The 22,373-nt window shown below is 28.4% G+C and overlaps 2 protein-coding genes across 9 annotated transcripts; both read right to left on the reverse strand.

Annotated features, from left to right (window-relative positions):
- Positions 1 to 241: 241 nt before the first annotated feature.
- LOC149887095 (N(6)-adenine-specific methyltransferase METTL4-like) lies at positions 242 to 5,624 on the reverse strand. Of its 7 annotated transcripts, none has more exons than XM_090091932.1 (10): positions 5,530 to 5,624; positions 4,199 to 4,261; positions 3,991 to 4,066; positions 3,657 to 3,740; positions 3,360 to 3,512; positions 3,135 to 3,201; positions 2,834 to 3,008; positions 1,165 to 1,339; positions 884 to 975; positions 242 to 753 (listed from the first exon to the last, which is right to left on the reverse strand). In XM_090091932.1, exons 2-10 carry the CDS (start codon positions 4,217 to 4,219, stop codon positions 706 to 708), a joined length of 891 nt encoding a protein of 296 aa, XP_089948058.1. In that variant the 5' UTR covers positions 4,220 to 4,261; positions 5,530 to 5,624; the 3' UTR covers positions 242 to 705. The 7 variants fall into 7 exon arrangements, with proteins under 7 accessions (XP_089948058.1, XP_089948056.1, XP_089948054.1 ...); XM_090091930.1 differs by lacking the exon at positions 5,530 to 5,624 and adding an exon at positions 4,337 to 5,492 and having other exon boundaries at positions 4,018 to 4,066; XM_090091928.1 differs by lacking the exon at positions 5,530 to 5,624 and adding an exon at positions 4,337 to 5,492.
- A 7,664-nt stretch (positions 5,625 to 13,288) lies between these two features.
- LOC145190356 (vesicular inhibitory amino acid transporter-like) lies at positions 13,289 to 17,838 on the reverse strand. Of its 2 annotated transcripts, XM_090091937.1 has the most exons (3): positions 17,560 to 17,838; positions 16,057 to 16,193; positions 13,301 to 15,082 (listed from the first exon to the last, which is right to left on the reverse strand). In XM_090091937.1, the coding sequence occupies exons 1-3, from the start codon at positions 17,682 to 17,684 to the stop codon at positions 13,758 to 13,760; spliced, it is 1,587 nt and encodes a 528-aa protein (XP_089948063.1). In that variant the 5' UTR covers positions 17,685 to 17,838; the 3' UTR covers positions 13,301 to 13,757. The 2 variants fall into 2 exon arrangements, with proteins under 2 accessions (XP_089948064.1, XP_089948063.1); XM_090091938.1 differs by lacking the exon at positions 16,057 to 16,193 and having other exon boundaries at positions 13,289 to 15,082; positions 17,560 to 17,689.
- Between the last annotated feature and the right edge of the window lie 4,535 nt (positions 17,839 to 22,373).

Raw genomic sequence — 22,373 nt, forward strand, 5'->3', positions numbered from 1 at the left:
CATCATCATCATCATCATCATCATCATCATCATCATCATCATCATCATCATCATCATCATCATCATCATCATCATCATCATCATCATCATCATCATCATCATCATCATCATCATCATCATCATCATCATCATCATCATCATCATCATCAATAACGTTGTCATCATGATTGTCATCATCATCGATTAAAAAGAAAAAGAAAAAAAAAATTACATGAAACAGGTATATTTCCAACAAAGGATATTTCTTTTTTAAAAGTGTATTGGTTTAAAACTAAATACAAAAAAAGATCATCATCGTCATCACATCATTATCACACTGTCAGCATCATGATGATGACCATCATGATCATGATGATGATCATGATGATCATGATTATCATCATGATCATCATTATGATGATTGTGATGATTATCATCATGGTCATCATGATCATCATCATGATCACCATCATCATGGTCATCATCATTGTCATCGTTGTAATTAGCATCGCCGTCATTGTTTATTAAAGAGCACGGAAAATTCCAGAAACTTTTTCAAATCATCATGATTTCTAACATTTTCTTGCATTGAAATGTAAACGTGGATGTTAATAGTTGAATTAAATTACAATCATTTTTGTAGTAAATATAAGACAAATGCAAAACAGTTTTCGTGAAAAAATGAAATAGATATCTTTTAAGAAGAAAACCAATTTTCTTTCAGTGTCAGCTTGATGTTTCGCAAAAGAACTTACAGTTTTGAAATTTCAATACCTAAAACAAGCATTAAGCATTTAGTTATATATTGAATATCATCAACTGGTGTTTACTTTTTCTTTAAAAAACATTTAATATTAACAATAATATCCAAAAACTTTCAAATATAAATGACAGGGAATCAAACCTCATTTCCCCAACTCAACCAGCCTGGCAGTAAGTTACGAGCAAACATTTCTAGGCATAATGGATTCTCTGGTAGGTAAGAAGAAAAAATATCTAGAAAAAAATGAAAAAAAGATTCAACTTATGGTCAAAAAACCAATTAAAACATTTTTCTGTTTAAATTCTAAGTACATAAGTTTGTGTACATAAGTTAAAATTAATTAAATAAATCATAAATCATAATCAAATCATAAATCTTTAAGTTATTTAAATAAGTAAACTTAGTATTTATGTTTAGCTTACCATTTAATGGAGGCTTTCTTGAATGAATATTGCATGGGACAGAGCATATGACTTTCTTCTCTGGTATTAAACAAGATTTACTCTCAAAATTCTCTTTGCGTCCAATTAATAATGGTTCATATGGGCGTTTGTGTATTGAAGAAAGATTTGTTACATATTCTGCATGATTGGTCACCTGAAAAAAATTTCCCCAATCCTCATATGTATTTTTAAATATTTAGGAATCAAAACAGATACAAAAAAAATTTTTTTTCCTCATAGACACATAACAGATTTATTTCTACATAAATCATGAACTTTTAACTTAGGAAAATGATTGAAATGAAACTGAAATCATGATTATAATATTACTTCAAAAAACTATTTGTTGTCAAAAGTAAGGATGATACCCTTAGAGCTGACATGAAGGTGCCACCAACTTTTATGGGGTGAAATTAGACTGTCCAAAGGTGTAAATTTTGAGACTCAACTCTGATGCCTGCAAAAACAAATTGATTTTAAAATTGTTGAAATAAATGTTTTTATTCCTTGAAATGCAAGTTAGAAAATTATTTTTAAATCTGCAGCATCCACATGAAAATTGGTGGTTATGTAACTATATAGCAATAAGAGGTTGCCAGACCACAAACTTAACAATGAATTTCGTACAGTAACACTTTAGTTGTATTCATTCACAAGATAAGATGCTTGATGGTTTACTAAATGAATAATGTAGCAGGGTTTGATTAATTCTTTCCAGATATAGTAGCTTTGTATTCCATGTGAAGGATTAAAAAAACTTTCGAAATTTTTTATTTTCATTATCCAAACATGCGCAAGATTTCTAGGAAACATTCTTGAGAATAAAATATTTTCAGGTTTTAAATAACTTTCAGCAACAAAAAACAGTCAAAAAATGATTTTTCTTCTCTAAATTAATTCCATGTAACTATTTTTTAATAACACTGAAAAGGAAAGATATATTTGTTTGGTGTTCCTCCAGTTGCCTTTACAAGGTATACTACTTGTTGTGGTGAAGCTGACTTTTGGCAATGATACTTGCTGGAATAAAGGACTTGTATAATCTTGAAGGTGGTGGTTTGTTATCATTTATGGGTTGATCAATCGTGTTCTTCTCATTCATTTGTAAATGACATAGTAACACCTTTGGCCACAGGTTAATGGTCTGATTTTTATTGGCATGAAATCAAACAATACTGGAAGGGCAAAATCTCAACTTTATTTTTTTCCTCATAACTTTTTGCAAGCTTCACAAAGACCGTGTAGTATATAAGCATCAGATGAATTGATGGTTGTTTTATAAATGATACAAATCCTGCTGTATTGAATATCTGTTAGTGGCTTTGAGCATTTTCTCATGCACAACAAGCACACAACTTTCCTGTTCCTATCATGATCTCTTGATTTCTGTCATGATAGCTTGATTAAAGATTTTGATTATGGGTTTTTCAACTGATATGAAATAACTAATATAAAAAATTGCTCCTAAGGGACCAAAAAGTTACTAAAATTATTTTGGAACCAATAACAATGACAGTAGTTTGCCAGTGGAAAATGCTTTGGACAAAAGTGTTAAAATGAACATTAAAATATCAATAAATCATAAAACACATACAAAAAATTTATTAACTTTAATAAAAAAAAAAAAGTTTTTAAAATTAAGTCTTACTTTGACCCAATGCCAATGTCCCACAACAATGATTCCCCAGTCAACAAATAGTTGTTTTTTAACAAACTGGATATATTTTGGTTTATTTGTAACCCATACAGCTACCAATCCATGTGGATTTAACAATCTTTGAATTGGAATTTTTTTAAAATCAAACTCTGGTAAAGTTGCATAGCTAATGAACATAATTTTTGGCAATATAATTTATATATTTGCAAAATTTCAAGATATTCAATTAAAAATTACACATAAGACAAGAATATAAAGGAAGTTTTTAATGAAAAACAAATTGTAATCTTACTCTTTTTTTCTTTTTGCAGACTTATTTTCCCAAGGAGGATCAATTACAATAAAATCATAAAAAATATCTAAAGTTTAACAATAACTACATTCATTAATAATTTTTAAACTTAATAAACTTTATTTGAAACATAAATCATATTCAAAAATTTTATAATAAGTTAAAAATAAATTTATATTGCTAAATAGAATAGTTAAAACTAAGAAATGACAAAAATGAAGATACCTTGTTCAACTAAAAGGGATAAGTTTGAGAAATCCGAAACAATAAAGGAAGATTTTGGAGGGATAAGATAACGCTCATTTTGATATAATACTGTACATGTTGCAGAGAGTGAATTTTTAAACACTTGGTCCTTCAAGCACATAATGTTTTCACCTTTACAGATAAATACTGTTATATTAGGTATAGGAGTAAGAATAATATTTAAGTATATGAAAAATAAAAATACAAGTAAAATTTTCATTATAGGTACTTTAAAACCAAACTTATGATTTTGGTTTTGAAATTACATAAGTATACCTTCAAACAAATCTTTACCCAAACAAAGATTGCTAACAAAAGCCATCTTTTTAGAGATATTTTCAGCTTTTAAATAATGACCACCTGTTGATTGAAATAATAATTTCTGTAAAATTTATAAAAAAAACTTTAATTATTTATGGCATAGTAATTGAAAAAATAAATAGTCATATGAAGTTCTAAATATGTTAGTGAAATAATATCTTTAATTTACTTAAAAATAATATTTAAAATTTTGCCATTTCTTTAAAATTTACCACAGCTATTTTTGATAACTTTTCAGTAATTGTTTAATAATTCAGACTGTATTAATTAGTGATTATTAAAAAGATACCTCTACCCATCAATGAGAGATATTCACCATGAATGCCCAAAAGTTCTTTTGTAGCTATACTTAGAAATTCAGCATGCTAAAATAAACGCAATCATTTAACTCTAAATTATTTTATACATTTGGAAACTTTATAATAACTATTAGATAATTTTAATATGGAGGAATTATCTTAAAATAAAAAAGAAATAAAATTTCAATAAAAACTGACCATTTCATGGTATTCAATCATTTGGATTTCTCCAGAGTTCAAAGGATGTTTCCGCTTCCGCTTCTGTAAAATAAATCAATATTACTTATTTATGCAAATAGCCAGATATAAGATTGATTAGATTTAAACTTTATCTACCCTTCTTTTTTTTTCTTTTTGCTCTAGCATTGATTCATGGTTTTTCTGTTCATCATTCATATGACTACTAATCAAAAGATTAGAAGAAGGCTTCGTAAATCCATACTTTTTTATAACAAATAGTCTTGGATCACATTTATATTTGGAATCATAAACTGAAAATGAAATTGATTCGGAGTGATCAACAAGCCAACCATATTGCCCAGTAAGAATAACAGCCATATATATATACATATATTTTTTTAATTTTCCATTAAATGTTAATTACATAAAGTTAGCCCTCCAGAAATGGGTCATGTATGAAAACCCCATGCTAACCTCTAAAAAAGTTGCATAAAAGAAAAACATAAATGCTACTCAAATTTTTGCTTGAAATTTCTTAAAATATTTAGTCACAGAATTTTAAGAGACTTCTTATAAACTCGCTCTGAGAAATAGAGAAAGATTCCTGAAAAATTAGTTTTGAAATAGCATTAGTTTTGAAATAACATTCAATTTTTCCCCATTACCTATTTCAAGACTTATACAGAAAAAGTGATTTTCTTATTTTATCATATCATGTAATAGCTTAAAGCAAACAAGCATGTTTTCATTATAGTATTTGATCCATTTATGTGTTAGAAATTGTCATTTATTTTGAGTCTTTTGTTAATATTATTTGTTTCAGATTTCAAGATGTCGCATTTTTTAAAAGGTCAAATTCAACTGGATTTGAATAACCATTGGTTTATACTATATATATTACATGAACTAGATCTGTATTAGTCTGATAATAGGAAAAATTCGAAAATTTATTGACCAATCTGTAAATTATATATGTAGGGTAAAAGATTTGTTTTTTGCATATTCACTTTTTTATAAGAAAATACTTTAGAGTACTTGACAAGTTCTAACTAGCTCTCAGAACGTGTAAATATTTATATAAAACCATTTTAAACAAAAATTTAACATTTATTTATGGTTTGACTATAATTAAATTTTGATGATTGAAATTTTCCTTCGATAAAACGAAATTTGCGATGATTCAAGATTATCATTTTGCATAAAACTTTTTTGAAGATCTTTTTGAATAATTAGTTTAATTTAAGTGCTGTAATCATGGAACATCGTGACAGTTTTGAAGTAGAGGAAGTAGTAACTGCCGCTTTATCTCGAAAATATTAGAAGTATAAAGTTCTTTCTCTAAAGGTCACCTTTCAAGAAGTTTCCGAAGGAACCTTATCAGTATATGCTGCTTCCAAAAAGTATGTCATTTCGTGTAAACGGATAGGCGACATTTAAATAAGCAACAAAATGGAGATGGTCTGAAGAAAACAGGTCCTGAAAATGTGTTAATCAAATTTAAAGAAGAAAAATTTGTTGAATGGCTTAGTGTGTCATATGATTTTTAGGGCAATCCTAAAAAAATAATTGGATAAAACTATTTCTTAAAAGAAATCCTAAAATGTTCTTCTTTCCCCCTGAATCTATTAGCAGAGCAGCAGCAATGAGTCCTGCTAGCAAAATCAAGAAATTTTTGAAAATTTTTTACAAAAGAATATTTAACTTCACGTCCTTGATCGTCCAAATGCTTTCTACAATATCGATGAGAAAAATTTTGAATTGAAACCGAGCATGAAGAGAGTTTTTTCAAGGAAAAGTGCGAAAACTAGTGTTGTGACCAAAACTAAAAATTGTAACTAACTTAACTAAAAAAACCGTAACTAAAATTACCCGACTAACTTTTTAGTCTAACTAAATTTAGTCGACTAACTTTTTAGTCTAACTAAATTTAGTCGACTAACTTTTTAGTCTAACTAAGTTTAGTCGACTAACTTTTTAATTTGCGAAAAATATATTGTTACTTTTACCCAAAAAATATTTTTTTAAAATCTTGTAATGTGTAAGTAGTCGAGGGTAACTTTTTCAAGATCGATTTTCAGAGTTTTTCAAGTTTTTGGTGAAAGGTTTGCGACATATACACTTGGAATTTTGTAATAAAACTTATCTAATTAGTCCCCCGTTATTATTAAGTTATTATTATTAAATTTCAATGAAAAGCGTTTCAGATCTGGATTTTTCAATTTCTAATTAAAGTGAATTATAAATTTTAAGACACATGTGAAATCAATTTATTAAAAAAAAATGGTGTCATGTTTTTGAAAGGTGTGTTATGTGCAGAAGCATTTTCGGATTTCCTTTATTTAATACCTGCAATGATTTTTTGAAGTAATAATATCTAATTTATTTCGCTCTACACTCATAAAAACGCAGATATTTACAATCAAAACAATAAGATTGAAACAGTTCGGCAATTAATGCTTTTTTATTATTTCTATATTGTGTAATTGAACATATATCTTGTTCAACTCTCAATTTTGTTTTTCTTTTAAAAATTATTATTAAAATGCTAAAAACTAATTACGTTTTCGGTATAAAATATCAGCTGTTTTTGACGGAGTTGTTCTGCTAACAAACCAATTTTTATTTAAATTGATAAAAGAAAATTTGGGGCAATACTAGGTACAAACAAAACAATTTTTATACCTAATTGTCATAAATTATATTACGTACAAAACAATAAAATTTGATGAATATCTTTAAATTGATTTATTGGTCATAATTCATATTATGTTCATATAATTTCATGGTATTGGTTATTCAGTTTTTTTTTAGCACTAAATCTTGTTTTAGTCAACTAATTTTAGTTAGACTAAAAAGTTAGTCGACTGGTTTTAGTTAGACTAAAAAGTTAGTCGACTAATTTTAGTTAGACTAAAACTAACCTTAACTCCCATCCCTAGCGAAAACAGTTAATTCATCAAGACCTAAACTAGACATCACTGCTTGCTCTTGCTTTTGAGCTAATGGTTCTATGTTAAAAACCCAGGTCAGTTTGTAAGTTACTCGGATTGGAGATCTAGCTTATGATTCTCGAACTGTCAATGGTGATTTTCTATTCATTTAAAACTAGCTATTAATGGAATCACGCAAAAGTTGTAGAAACGGACTTATAATTATATACTCTGAATGTAAATAATATGCGAAGTTTAAGTAATAAAGATTGTAGAATTTTATGAAGTTTTTCTGTTCCAAACTTCATCTTTTTTTTTTTCCCAGAAAAAGCAGACTATTGCGCAACTTTGTATTTTTACAAGGATACGCTTCTGCTTCATAGCAAAATGATTTTTTTCCAAAAAATATGATATTGAAAACCGTTGCTAGCCGTTTATTGTTTTTTTTTTTGTTATTCTTAAACATTAAAAATTTTGTTAAAATACTCCAAAGACCATATTTTTGTTTTATAAATAAAGATTTTTACATTTTAGAATACCGGGTATAGTAAGAATAAAGAGCACTGTGAAAGAATTCTTAAAAAAGAGCGACAAATACAATTACCAGTTACAAGTTAAGTCTGTGAGCAAATGTTCTGTTGTAGAACTTTAATCTTAAAATTTTTTATAAATGATATATTAAGCACATAGTCAGGATGCGCTGATAGTTTGGATTGAAATAATCAAGACATTAGATGCAAGACATTTCAGTTATGTGATTTAAAAAAATAACAGCTTTTCTTCTGATATAATGAAAGAGATCCTTGAGGCTTGCAACGCTTTGTATTCTGTGTGAAAAAGTTAAAAAACTCAGTTCCATAGTGCGATTGCCATCGAAATGACTGATAGGGAAGAGGTGAGTTGCCCCGGACACTTAAGAATATTAGAGATATTACCCATATGCAAACGGAAAATAAAGTGAAAAAACTATTTTAATGAAAGTTGCAAAACATATTTTTTGAATCAAAAAAAAAAAAACAATGATAGGGTACTTGAAAAAAGGGTAGCCTAATCTTTATTTATAATTTTAACTCTTTTTTTTTACCAATGGGCACATATTTCATTCAAAATTTAGATTACATAATGCCAAACAGACATCCCAGTGATCAAAATCTGTGGAACAAATAACTTTAACACAGTTTTTGTACCTTATCCCTCAGGATTACGGGAATGTTTTCAGATTCAGGGTTGTGGGACTATAAAAGTCATAAAAATGGGAAACATTAAGTTTAATCTTTGTTTAATCTTGCAACGTAACCTGTGTCAAAAAATTGTAAGAATTCGGTCATGAAAAGGGAAAGTCATGAAAATGGGAAACATTAAGTTTAATCTTTGTTTAATCTTGCAACGTAACCTGTGTCAAAAAATTGTAAGAATTCGGTTTTTGATAGTTTTTGACCTTTTTTTTTTCTTTCAAAAAATTCCCACTCAGTTCTCTGTTATGCAAGATTGGCATATTGTTTGGGGGTGCATTCATTTTCAAACCGTCATCATTTAGAATTCTATATATTAACCATTTACTAATTAAAAACAAAATTAAAAGCAGTAAGCTTGAAATTTTGTTGTTTATAAGTGAATGCCAATTTCTAAGTTAACTAAATAAAAAAATGACGAAACACAAAATTCAAGTTGAATTTAGTCCAGAAAACAACACATACAGGGTGCGGCAGCGATTTGCGAACTTTTTAGAACATTTTTTAAAAATGAATTTTTAAAGCACTAAAAAATTATATTCATAGAATATTAGTAAAAGAAAAGTTGAAGATAAATGCTTTTCTCGCCTTATCTTTCAACTAGGTCTCCTTTTTTTATCGCTGCTTCAAACCTAGGACGAAAGGACTGGCAGATGCTAATTATACAATCCCTTGACGTTGAGTTCCAAGCACGGGTAATTGATGACTTTAGTGACTTGACACTTGACTGTGACTTTTTACAACTCTTATTCTTAATTTCACTCCACACAGATGAAAAATGAATTTCTTTCTGGGAATGTCTTCTTCAGTCATGGCACCACAAAACGTTTTAGTAAGCTGATATGCACATCAGAGGTAACTTTTTCTTTTTCTTTTATGTAAATTGGCATACATTTCTCTCCATTAGAAACGATGATTCCTAGCATCATGATAGACTAAGGGTGCTTCGTGTGATACACAGGTGGTGTTTTATCACCCTTCTGCACAATGTCATTTCGCCTATTTATCACACAGTCAACACTAAAAAGTTTTTCATCTGAGAAAACTTTAACTATTGAGGAAGCATGGCTTTTCAGCTGATTCAGAAGCTTCTTTGATTGCTCCAATCTTAAAGTTTTTACCGTTTCTGTCAAAAGTTGACATGTAGGTCGGGCCAAACTGAATGTTCCAAGTGTTTTTAGATTTCTTCTGACTGTCCTCTCATCAACATTGAACAATTTTGCTGTCTTTCTGATGGATACAGCAAGATTCTTTTCAACATGCTTTTTAAGCTTTTCTGTTATTTTTTTATCAACTTTTTTATTCACTGGAGAGGACATTTAGGCTCTCTCAGCACTTTCACGTTTTTTCACTTTGTAAAATGTAGTTTTAGACAATTCAGAAATACGAATCACTTCACGTGCAGGCAAACCCGCGTGAATCAAATTTCAAACTTCGGCTCTTTTGGTTTCCATTTTAAAACTTAACTAAAATGCTTTTCATTAACAATTTTATTCTAATCTAAGACGTTCATTGAACATTAACCAACAAAAACAAAGTGCGGAAGTATCTTATTTACATCGCAAAACCCAGCCAAAAATTAGTTCGTAAATCGCTGCCACACCCTGTATATATTTATACATATGTATTTTTGGACTAAATTAATGACTTATTATCAAAATAATTTAATATAAACAAATCAAGTCATGACTTATTTTGTTTATGTTAAATTAAACTATTTTTTTTGTTTTCAAACAAACAAAAAATCTTCTCTCACAAATTCAAATATGGGGTCACACATATTAGTTGGCACAAACATACATGATAATTCATTATATTTTTTTGCCAATCAATTAAACTTTAAATTTTTGGCTTACTGTATAATAGTATTTAAGATTACATATATATGTATAATATTTACAAATATTTGTAGAAAGTATCATATAAGAAGAGCAGGGAAAATGTTGAAAAAAATTCTGGGAAGAGGAGAAAAAACTTGATAGCTTACCAAAAGAGTGTAACAGAAAGGAAAATTATAGCAGCATTCCATGACCCACTGGATGGATTAACTAAAATGCTCAAAGAAATGACAATTATTGTAAGGTTTCAATTTCTTGTTCGAAATGAAAAATCTAGAAATGGCAGATTTAAAGTGTTAGCTAATGAATTGAAAAAATTGTGGGAAAAGTTACATTTTTCATTCATAAAAGAAATGTAAATAATGAGGATGATTGAAACATCAATTAATAAATATGCATACCAATATTATCAAAAACATGTTATATTTATCTTTATTATTTTTAAAGCATTACCTAATGAAAGTAATGTAAGGTGGAACTCTAGAGCAATATATGCTTTTGTGTTAATCCCATACAAATGTGTCTTAGGACTGAAATGTGTTACATATTACGATTTTCTTATCCACTACAAAATTTATTAATCCACTTATACAAAATTTATTAATCCACTTATACAAAATTACACAATTTTTAATATATAGTTTATATTTCCTGGAGCAGTCTTTTGACAAAATATCATCAATGAATGTCTATTTCTGTTTTTTTATACTAAAACTCATCTTGTAAGACTATGGCCATTTGGTTGTAACCAGTTTGTTAAATTGTATTAGTAATAAAAGTAGTTAATTGTCCAAAAATCATTTACTTTGAGTAATTAAAATTTGTACGTTTCTTTAAAAGCGCTTCTATTGAAATATTTCCATCTGTGTTCTAGGGGTGCTTTTGCCAAGGCAAAGCAAAAGAGTGCTATATATCATATATTTGCACTATTTCTCATCAGGCAGGAGTGTGTGTATATATATATATATATATATGCTGTTACTATATTTTGCTTTTCTCACTTTAAATAGAATTAAGCAAAATACTTATAGCATTGGTTCAGTACTATTGTTTAGTAATTCTCAGTATTACTTGGCAAATCTCTATGAAATAACTGTTAAGATTACGTTTGTTCACATTTTTACTTCCATTTCTACGCGCATAAATTTTATATCGGAACTGTCAAAAGGTGTAATCCTTTATAAATAAATTTGAAGATAATTTACAAATCATCTTCTACAAATTTTGAAAAAAGTTTTTTCAAGTTGGTTTTGAGTCAACGAACTCATAGCAACATATACCAATAATACTTTGTCAGTCAACTTCTTGTGAGTAGATCGTATTGAAAAAAAATTGTTATTCTACGAAGAGTAGCCATTTTTCGAGTTTATCATCGCACGAGCACCCTGTAACAAAAAAATAAATTTGTTTTCTTCAAACGAAACATTTGATGTTCAAATTGAGAAAGTTATGCGCAGTGGCAATTTGATCATTTACGGTTTTAATATTTTTAAAGTGCGAAACAAGCATCGAATCTCGATCGAATTTTTTCATAAATATTTTTAAAGTGCGAAACAAGCATCGAATCTCGATCGAATTTTTTCATAAACTTCTTTGGTTAAATACAAAAAAACAAAACAACATGCTTTTGAAAAAGAGTGGCAGAATGCAGAGTCGGTCAAAGTGCTGTTCCTAAAATGTTCTAATCTCTATTGCTAATTGAACAATCTAACTGACGACAATTAAGAGCCTGGTGATTTTATAGTTACGGTCAAAAATTTGTCAGTCACTGGAGAAAATGAGTTCAAATGAGTTATGTAGAACTTCACAGATCAAAAAAAGAAAGAAAGAAGGATCCATCCCCATAGCACACAATGTATTTACTAACCGCGATTGCAATATTTTAACCTCTGGCAGATTTCTTAACGGATTTGAGGGAAACATTTGCTGAAAACTAGATGCCTAACTCTTTCTGACACTTATTTTTTCTGAAGGTTTTAGAATAAGCTCATCTTGACATGATTGAAAACCTTTACTAATTCGCTTGTTAGTAAAATTGCATGACTACGAACCAATGTTACACGTTTTAACAAGCATCACTTAATTCTGGAAGCAAAATGCGAAGGACATCCTGTGAAATTTAAGAGCTTATTTGACATTTTAATATTATTGCGACTGAGCTCTACAATTGATTTGGCGTTCATTAGACAATACCCACTTTTATAATTAGACGAACGATGTTGCACAGCGAATTTACTTGATTCCCCTAGAGTTGTTATGCAGAATTCAATTTCAAGTTAAGTCTAATAATGAATGCTTACAGATTCACGATGTTTTAGGATTGGTTGAATGATCTTTCTAGTATCTCGACCAAGCAAAACCTAATACTCAATTTCAGCGCTCGTAATAACAATTTCAGTCTAAAACTTTTCAGCCAAGTAATTCAGTTTGTTTTGTTATGAGTATACCTTATATCTTATAACATCTTTTATAAATAAGCCAAACACCAATTACTTATGACAAACAGCAACTTGATATCTGGATTTGTTTGTTAGCGTTTTATGGCGTTAAGTAGCAAAGTGTTCCATTTCTGAATAATCATTAGTATAACATTTACATTGCAATTGATATTTACTTAAATTTAAAGAAAAATAGATCCTGTGAAGTACATAATATAAAGTAATATAGTAATATCTTTAGCATAATAAAAAGTTTTCTAAAATAGAAGAAATGAAACTTAATACAAAAATGATTGACATAACAAGTTTGGTGGATTATTGAATGAAAATCTCTCACGCTCTCGTACTTAACTTGGTCTAAGTCGCGTGTGGATTAAAGAGTCTTTAAATACGAAATGGCTGAAGGAGTACTAAGACCTTAAAGCGATCTTTAATATACTTTTTGTAGCATTTAGTAACCTTTGATTGAATGATGTAATACAATCCGAGAAACACATAGTTAATTAGTCTGGGAATGCCTAAGGAATTAATTTCAATAGTTAAAGTGATAGACATTTATCACTTCCCCTTCACTATATGTACATTTTAAAAGTTGTTAAAAAGTCGTACCTATAGACTTCAAAGGAAATTATTTTACATATACATAGAGGAAGTTTTGAGGCTTTAAAACTTATTAAAAATCAAAATAACAGCGTTTTAATACTTTCAAAAAATATAACTTTGAAAACTTAAAGAATATTTTGATAGATAAAAAAAAATTTAATTACAAGACTATAAATAAATTTATAACATCAAGATCATTTGCTTAGTTCTATGAATCATAAGTTTATACATATACATATATATGTATTTGTGTATATATATATATATGTATATATACATATACATACATATATACACACACACACATACACACACACAATTTAGCACATTTCAATTTATAAATAATATTGCCAAAGAAATCTTCAAACCGCAAAAAAGCTTTAAAAAGAAAAATCAAAATTATAAACTAAAATTATTGGTTTTCTTTATGATCTATGTACACACCTTTTTTTTATATATATATATATATAAATGTAGATTATAACTTTGAATTAAACATTTTAAACAAAAATTCTGTCATAAAACTTTATAAATGATTATATTTTTTTCTTTTCAACTTCAAGATAGATAAGATGCCAGATATCAACAAAATTATAAAACATTCCAAATCCCATGACTACAAAGCCTGAAAAAATTATAAAAGCATCCAAACAAACTTGATACCAACGCAACTCATTTTTTCTCAGTTTTAAATGTAATAAACATGGGATTACCATTGATGTCAAAACTATAACTGAACTTCCGATAAAAGCCATAAGGTATGCAAAGTATGGAAGGAACACTGCAACAGTAAGAGAGAATGATATGATAAATACTCTTAACAGAACACGAATAACAAATTGAGATTTATTATCTCCAAGATGACAGCACACTAGAATACGATGAACAGCTAATTCAAGTTTGTCCATTACAACTATTGTTGGTAATGAAAAATGACATAGAATTGAAACTCCAATAAATACTGCAGTGACAATACCAAGAACAAAATGGGATTGTAAATCTATGGTTATAACCTGATGTATGCCATCACCATAAAACAAAGTGTTTGTTATGCTGAAAACACTCTGTAACAAAAATGCTGTAAAAAATGTGATATTAACAACCATACCAAATTTTTGTGGTTTCCTCATTTGCTCTTCAAGACCAGGCATCACACCATGAATTCCAAAAGCATAGACAATAATTCCGATGGCAAGTGGTAAACTATCCTTGTGACATACAACCAGATTAGTAATCTGCCATTTTGAAACATTTACTAAACAGTACACCTGTATTATAATTAAACCCACACTTAAGAAGAGTACACCAACAGTTTGCAGCCAACCCACTAAAACCAGTTTCTGAATAAAAAATGATGGCAATGCTAATCCACCAGCAATTACTATACACAGTTTTATTTCCATTTTCTGCACTACTTCATGAGTCAATTTACCAAGAACGCAAATATTTAAAACACATTTAGCAAGCATTTCAATAGTTTGTATAATCTGCATAATTAATGAGCCTTTAGTAGAGTTCAATATATCTTTAGCAAGGTCAGCATAATTCATTCGCACCCTTATTTTACCACCATCTATTTCAGTTGATTCCTCATACATCAAATTTATCAATAAGCGACTTGTGTAGTTCATAATAAGTGCAATAAATACTGTTACAGGAAGAACAACTAAACCACCCTTTTGCAGAGCAAATGGGAAAGCAAGTAAACTAGTGCCAATGATAAGATTTGTTATATTCCAGGCAACAAGTCTTCCTGAAGCCATTCCAGGAGAGGTTGTATTTTTAGATGAATAATACATTTGATTATTTTGGTCACTTAAAAATACATCATGACTGTTATTATTGATGAATGACCCAGCACCTGTAAAAGAATTTTACAATAAAAAAATTCAAATAGCAATGTTAAAAATACTATATTCGAAATAAAAAATACTTAAAGGATTTGCCATACTTTTGATAGATTTAGTAACATAAGTAATAATAACAATTGAGGAAACTTTTAATAATATAATCTAAAACTAGAGAGCTGTTATTATCTAAAGCTAAAAGTAATGTAAGTAACTGTTTTTGGGGAATATTTTTATTGTCACAAATATAATCATCCTCTGAGGAATTATAAAAGTTTTTTTCAAAATAAACAGAGTTTATTGAAAACTCTACAAAGTCCTAAGACCTTTCCAAGATTCTTCAATCAAATTTTGGAAAATTTCCAAGAATAAATTACAAAATAAATTAGGAACAATTTGAAGTTTGTTTGAACAAACCAAGAACTAATAATAATCAAGCACAGATGTTTGTAACCAAACAAATAGATGCATTATTTGTTGCTAGCTTAGAAGAATTTCATCAAATCTCTCTATATATTCTAATTTTAGGTATTTTTCTAAAAAATACTGCAAAGATGGTTCGCAAAACAAACATCCATTCTAGTTAAATTCAAAAGCTTATTGCAAATGGATAAAAGCAAGCTTATGATCAAGTTCTGGATGGACCTAAATTGTAAGTTCTGTAGGGACTTAAACCATTGGTTTATTATACAAAAATTACCTAAGTACAATTTAATGAGCTAAAAATTTAGCTAAAAAAAGTAATTAATAATCTTAATATTAATAACAACAACAACATCAACAACAACATCAACAATAACAACAACAACAACAACAACAATAATAAAAGAAAAAAATAATAATAACTAGCATTATTATTTTTAATACAAAAACTACTATTTGATTTTTTTTCTGTTGAGGTTACTATTGATAGTAACAAAACTTGCTCCTACTATTAATACTACATCATTAATCATTTTATATATTTATGACATTTCCTAGCACAAACCTCTGTAGCTCTTGCGAAAGTCTGTAATATCCTGATCTCCAGAATGATAGTATTTTTCAAGATCTTGAATCTCTGTTTCAGTTGAAGATATTGATAATGACTGGTCACTCAAATAAGTATCTCTATACCAAAGACTCCTGAAATATATATATATATATATATATATATATATATATATATATATATATATATATATATATATATATATATATATATATATATATATATATATATGAATTATGTTCATTAATGGTTTCTTATTAGGCCTTACTGTTAAATGATAAAAGCATGTGTCTACACTTGCTTAACAGTTATAGGTGTCAAAGTTTTTTTTTTTGTTTGAACATTGGGTGTATTCTTTTGGTTGGTTGGTAAAGCATTTCCTGATGATGCTCCATTTAATTGATTTTTCTCCATGTTTTTCTTTTATATACCACACTTCTTGTTACTTCTTGTCTAACATGTTGTCATTTTTGTTCCTCACAATATTAAATGACTTAATGTAATTTACATAACACAACTTAAATGGTGGTTTGCTTATAACAATAAATTGAATTTTCCAGATGTGGAATCAAGTAATATGAGCAAAATTTGAGATGGTGCTAATGACTTATATTGAATGTGTCAGAAGATGAATTATGATGCTCTAAATGAACTTTTTGATATCACAATAGTTAACGGTTAATGGTTATCCACTGAAGATAAACAAACTATTACGAACAAGTTGAAAGCAAAGGAAAAGTAGGGTACTCAACAGGTCAAGTTTCAGGCAAGAAAACATTTCACCCTTTAAAAAGCCAAAAACTACTTGCTGAATCAGCTTCAGCATCAAAATCAAAATCTTACAATCTTGCACATAATATTAGCGGTACTGATTAAGAAGACAGCAATCTAGACCAGAAAATTTGTCTAACAACAAGAAAATATAAGAAAAGCAAAGTTGCAACCAACTTGGTGACATCCACAAGAGTATCAACAAACAATTCTACTAAAATTATGCAAACAATAGTCACATGATATATTGACATCCCAATTCTAAGTCAAGCAGCAATTTATAAGTTAAAAGAGGCTGTTTAAAGAGAAGTAAAAATTCAAAATTTTTTTTTGGAGAGATTAATTTTCAACTGATTTTTACAAACATTTTTCATATTGTATAACTAATACTAGGGTGGATAAGCTTTTTTTAATTTTTTAATATAAATATAAGTGACATTGCAAATGACTGAAAAACATTCCTTTTACAGTAAAAATATTATTACAAATATTTTTAAATTATTTTTAGTGTAAAACTATTGGAAAACATGTCTTTTTACCCTCACTGACAATGTATTTTGTAGAAGAACATCATGCTACTATGTATACATTTATAAAAATTTGGTCACTTCTAAATATCTTTCAAACAATCTAAAAGTGTTAATATAGAATTGAGCTAATTCTCATATACACCAATTACCAAATGACAACTTAAAGGGTGTCATCAAAATAAGATTTAAAAATACATACCTCTCAGCTAAGCTACCATCATCTGCTATACTACCATAAGTTTGTGGTTGTAAGTCTTCAGTATCAAAATTGTCCTCACTTTCAAAGAAAGAATGTTTAGGTTTACTACCAACGCCATTTGGCATTCTGCTTTCTATTATTATTATTCAACTATTTATATCTTGTAAAAAGTAGAAATCATTTTTATCAACATGTAATGTGTTATATACAAGACCATCCGTAGCTTACATAGCTAAATCATGTTTGAGCGTGAGTGTTTGTGTGTGTATGTGTATGTGTGTGTGTGTGTGTGTGTGCGTGTTCGCGGGACTGAGAATGTGATAACTGCCCTCTAGACATTAGAAAATAACATTGGGTAGTTCTATAAAAGTATACCAGGATGTTAATTTTAATAAAACGAAATAAAGTCTTTATTAACATACAAGTCATTTTACAATAGGTACTGCGTTCATTATGGTGGATTTTTTTTGAAACTTAACATATTGCTACTTAAAATTTTCTTTAATTTAACAAAAAAATATAATCTCTACACCAAAAGTTTCTGTTTGTATTTGGAGCGTGTAGATTAACAATTGTATGTTGCACAACTCAGATTGAATTATATTCACGCAGATAAACTTTTAACATAAACATTTTTATCATGAGGCGTCCGAGACTCCCGTTGTGAACCTAAAACAGAGTGAAAAAAGTGGGGTATATATATATATATATATATATATATATATATATATATATATATATATATATATATATATATATATATATATATATATATATATATATATATATATATATATATATATATATATATATATATATATATATATATATGAAACAGAGGCAAACACATACCCTCTTTTAGGAAGGGGAATTCCCCAAAAAAATTTAAGCCCAAAATATTAACTTTTTCCTTACATTTTGCGTAAGTTAAACTTTAAAAAAACGGAACACAAGATAAGTACGGAGGAGGCAATCCGAAATCTGTATTTAACCACATTGAGTTTTAAAGTAAAAGTGGAAATCAAAACAAATCTGAGTGAGCATCAATCATTATTTATTTAAAAAAAAAAAAAAATTGATTAAAATACGTTTCTGTTTTCACAATCAAGCTCGTAATTTGTAATACCGAGATTGAAAATTTGGAATCTCATGGGATACCGGGTTTATTAAAATATATATAGTCCTCATAAAATTTATTTGAATAGTAAAATTTTTAATTTTTAAACAATAACATAAATATATTTATTAAATGAAAAACAACTCATTGCGGGATAAGATTATTTAAAATCATCATATAAATAAGAAATTATTCTTGTTATGTTTCGAATTTTCGAACTGAATAGTTCGATGAAGAAAAAATACATGCTCAGAATCGACACTTATCGATTATCTTTGACTGGGTAAAGTTGGTTTAAAATGAATAAGCTCCTTTTAAATACCCACTGCAAGTAACCCTTTTTCAAATAGCTTCATTTCTTTTTGCATTTTTCATCGGCGATTGTTGAGGGCTTCATCTTAAATACTAAAAGAATTTCTTAAGGACTTTTATACACCATTTCAAATGCCTTGGTTAAACTACAGTATAAATGGAAGTCTTAAGACTTTTTCTAATAATTTTTTAATAGTAAATATAATAAACACTTAGATATTCTTTAAAAACTTTAAAGTTTTTGGAGAATCCCTTGATCCCTCGGAAACATGAAATCGGGAAAGCAGGCGCGATTTCTTACTTTTCACATGATTTGGGAAAAAAAAATTTTTTGCGCGGCTAGAATATGAATCTTGAAGGTTTTTAACTAAAAAAATAATAATCTTTAAATTCTGTATTAAACTTATTCTCATCTTGATTGTCTCTAAGGATACTGAAATTAAAAGCAAAAAAAAAAAAAAAATAGAAAAACGGTATTTAAAAAGGTCTTTAATTGAAATCTTGATAAGACAACCAAAACACTAATAATCCTTAAGTTAGCATATTCTGTTATTAAACCGAGACATAATTTGAAGGAAACCTTAAAATAAAGTTCGGTTCAAAACATATTCGAACCAGCTTAGATACGAACCGGAAAAGAACTCGTAATGACTGTCTGCAAAAAGAATATCTCCGAGCCGTTTGCTCGGAACGTTAGGTCAATTAGCTCGAACAGATCGAAAGCCGAAATTCAAACACCTAAGATGTTTCTATTTAGCTACAGTAAGAGTCGGGGGGTTAAACCAAGTTATGAACTGAAAACCTAAATTGGTTACTTGATTTAGATCCAATAAGCATGTTAATGTTGTTTAGCTAAAATTTTTGTATTGTTCTTAATACTGTCAATTACTTCCGTAACATATACCTTAAAAAAAAGGTTTGGTTCTCAAAAGTCTGGAGCTCAAAAAGTCAAAAGTCTTTTGGGATGTTACTTTTGAAATTCGAATTGAATCAAAACCTTCACCCTAACAAAAATACAATAATGTTCAGCTACTCGACGGGCTTTAGACAAACATTTTAAAATAAAATACATCTGTAAATTTAAAGAATTTTAAATTTATAGACATACTCTCTTTAAATAATCTCTCAAACAAACGCGATTGCTTAAGTTTTTTTTAAAAAACAAAAAAAAAATTGTTTGAATTTGTTTTATATTTGCTTTAAAAGTTTTTGTTTAAAGAAGTTTAACGTAAGACTTAAAATTTCCAAGTAAATTGCAAATATTTTTATTTTGACTTGCGTTTGAACTTGGTTTAAAAGTTGTTGGTAGAGTTGTAAAATATGAAATTAGGAAATTCCTACCTTTGATTTGACCTTTTTGATGTAAGGATTTTAAATAAAAATTTTGATGATGATTTTGCGTGATGGAATATTTTTTCGTTTCTTTAGAACATCTTTTTTAGAGCACGGTTGAAGACAATTTGAATACCACGTGCAAATATTATTTTCAGTGTTATTTCAACTGCCATTGGTTAAGAGGCTCAGACACAATGTCATAGTCTAAAAAGAATTAATAGTATAAAGAATTAATAGTAAATCTGAAATAAAAAACACATCTATATTATGATAATATACATCATACATGATATAGCACTTGTGTACACTATGTTATAATAAATAAGCGATACAACGATATATGCAATACTTGTGTACACTATGTTATAATAAACACGCGATACAACGATGGATTTTCATACCGCACATTTGCAGCCATAACAAGAAAATTATAGAAAATTATTTCGAAACGTTTGGAAAAGAAGATTTGAATGACAATATCTACTTGTCCCACTTACAAAAAAACCAAATCCGTAAATTACAAACGAGTCAATTGAATCATAAATTAAATATTTTTTCTAGAGTAGTGTCACAGGAAAATTTATCAAAAATACAAAGTGACGTCAAAAATAAATAAACAGGCAGCGGAGTTTTGTGTTTTATTTTATCGCGGTTGTCCTGCGAAAACATTTCCCAGAAAATGTGGAAATTGCGGTTTCCATTTTGGCTTCCGATTAAATATTATAAATTTGATAAAGCTTTATAAAAGTGGGTCTAGTTGAACAGTTTTCAATTGAATCGTTTTTTTTTTTTCCAGAAAAAGATTTTTATGTATTTTGTTTTACATAGATTTAATAAGAAACATTCGCTTTTTTTTATACTTAGTTTTTATAAAACTAGCATTTAAAGTAAAAAAAAAAAAGTTCAATTATACAATGATTGTCTTTTTAAGTTAAACGTGATAACTAGTCATACAATTAGGGTTACTCAATTAATGAAAATAAAGCAATTAAATAGATTAATAAATGCAGTAAACTACAAAACGAGGAAGTGAAGTAAAAAATACCATCTCTACATTTTTTGGTACAAAGCAACTCATCGCCAATACCTATATAACGTATACTTTTTGGCAAGCATGCAAAACATACCCAGCTTTGACATTTTGAATCTAAGTGGACGCTTGGAACCACGTTTGCAGAGAATTGTTTGATTAACCTTGCCACCAATGAATCCAAGTTCGTTAAATTTCCAGTCATTTGACACAGAGTATTCATTGATGTTTGCTTCAAGAAATTGAGCATGTATTGAAATAATTATTTATATTATCTTCAATACAAGAAGCTGCTCCAAGTATTGCAATGTTACTTACAGTTCTCCCGCTTAATCTATGCTTCCCGCCTAATCTACGTTTTATGAAAGCATAGTACCAAGTTTTGCCTAGTGTACCGTTCGTAAATAAATTAGTTTGTTTCGTATGTTATAAATAGCAAGCAAAAAATTCAAATAAGTGTTTGCGGGTTCTGCCGATTGGGAAGTTTAATAAGCATTTCAACTAATGTTAATTCAGTAAGAGCACTTAAAATGGTGACTGTGCCATTACCAATAGATCTTGCAGGGTTCTTTATCCTGAACGATAAAGTTGCCTTTGGAATGCCATACAAACATGATGCTTTACATAATAATAAGTCGCTATATTTATTTGTGCAAATGCAGCATTGAGCTGCTCGTCAGTGTAATTCCTTGTTTTTTTTGTTTGCTATTGTGTGCATCTTTCTCTACTGACTGAGATAGAATGAGTAATTGTTTTTTTAAGTTGTTAACTTACTAAAAAACTCCACTTTATGTTTAGCGCTGAAAGTTTTTATTTACGAAATTGGAATGTCAGATGGTAAATAAAATTTTAAAAAATTTATTCTCGAGGTTTTTAACTAAAAACCAAATAGTTTTATAACATGATAGAGCAAAAAATTTTATACCATAATATTAAAGAAAAAAAGAAATTTCAGAATGTTTTTCCCTTTAAAATATAATTCATAAAAACTAAAAATACAAAAGTTGATCAATGTTACAT

This window comes from Hydra viridissima, unplaced genomic scaffold (genome assembly GCF_058129835.1).
Source record: "Hydra viridissima isolate aposymbiotic clone 2 unplaced genomic scaffold, HvirCarnegie_v1 scaffold_6, whole genome shotgun sequence".
NCBI lineage: Eukaryota > Metazoa > Cnidaria > Hydrozoa > Anthoathecata > Hydridae > Hydra > Hydra viridissima.

Coding starts and splice junctions, on each gene's coding strand:
- LOC149887095 (XM_090091928.1), bottom strand. CDS start 4,570: ATGTATATATATATGGCTGTTATTCTTACTGGGCAATATGGTTGGCTT. Junction 4,067..4,198: donor TGATTGAATACCATGAAATG/GTCAGTTTTTAT, acceptor CGTTTATTTTAG/CATGCTGAATTTCTAAGTAT. Junction 1,340..2,833: donor GACATTGGCATTGGGTCAAA/GTAAGACTTAAT, acceptor AATTTTTTTCAG/GTGACCAATCATGCAGAATA.
- LOC145190356 (XM_090091937.1), bottom strand. CDS start 17,684: ATGCCAAATGGCGTTGGTAGTAAACCTAAACATTCTTTCTTTGAAAGT. Junction 16,194..17,559: donor GATGGTAGCTTAGCTGAGAG/GTATGTATTTTT, acceptor TATATATTTCAG/GAGTCTTTGGTATAGAGATA. Junction 15,083..16,056: donor CTTTCGCAAGAGCTACAGAG/GTTTGTGCTAGG, acceptor ATTCTTTTACAG/GTGCTGGGTCATTCATCAAT.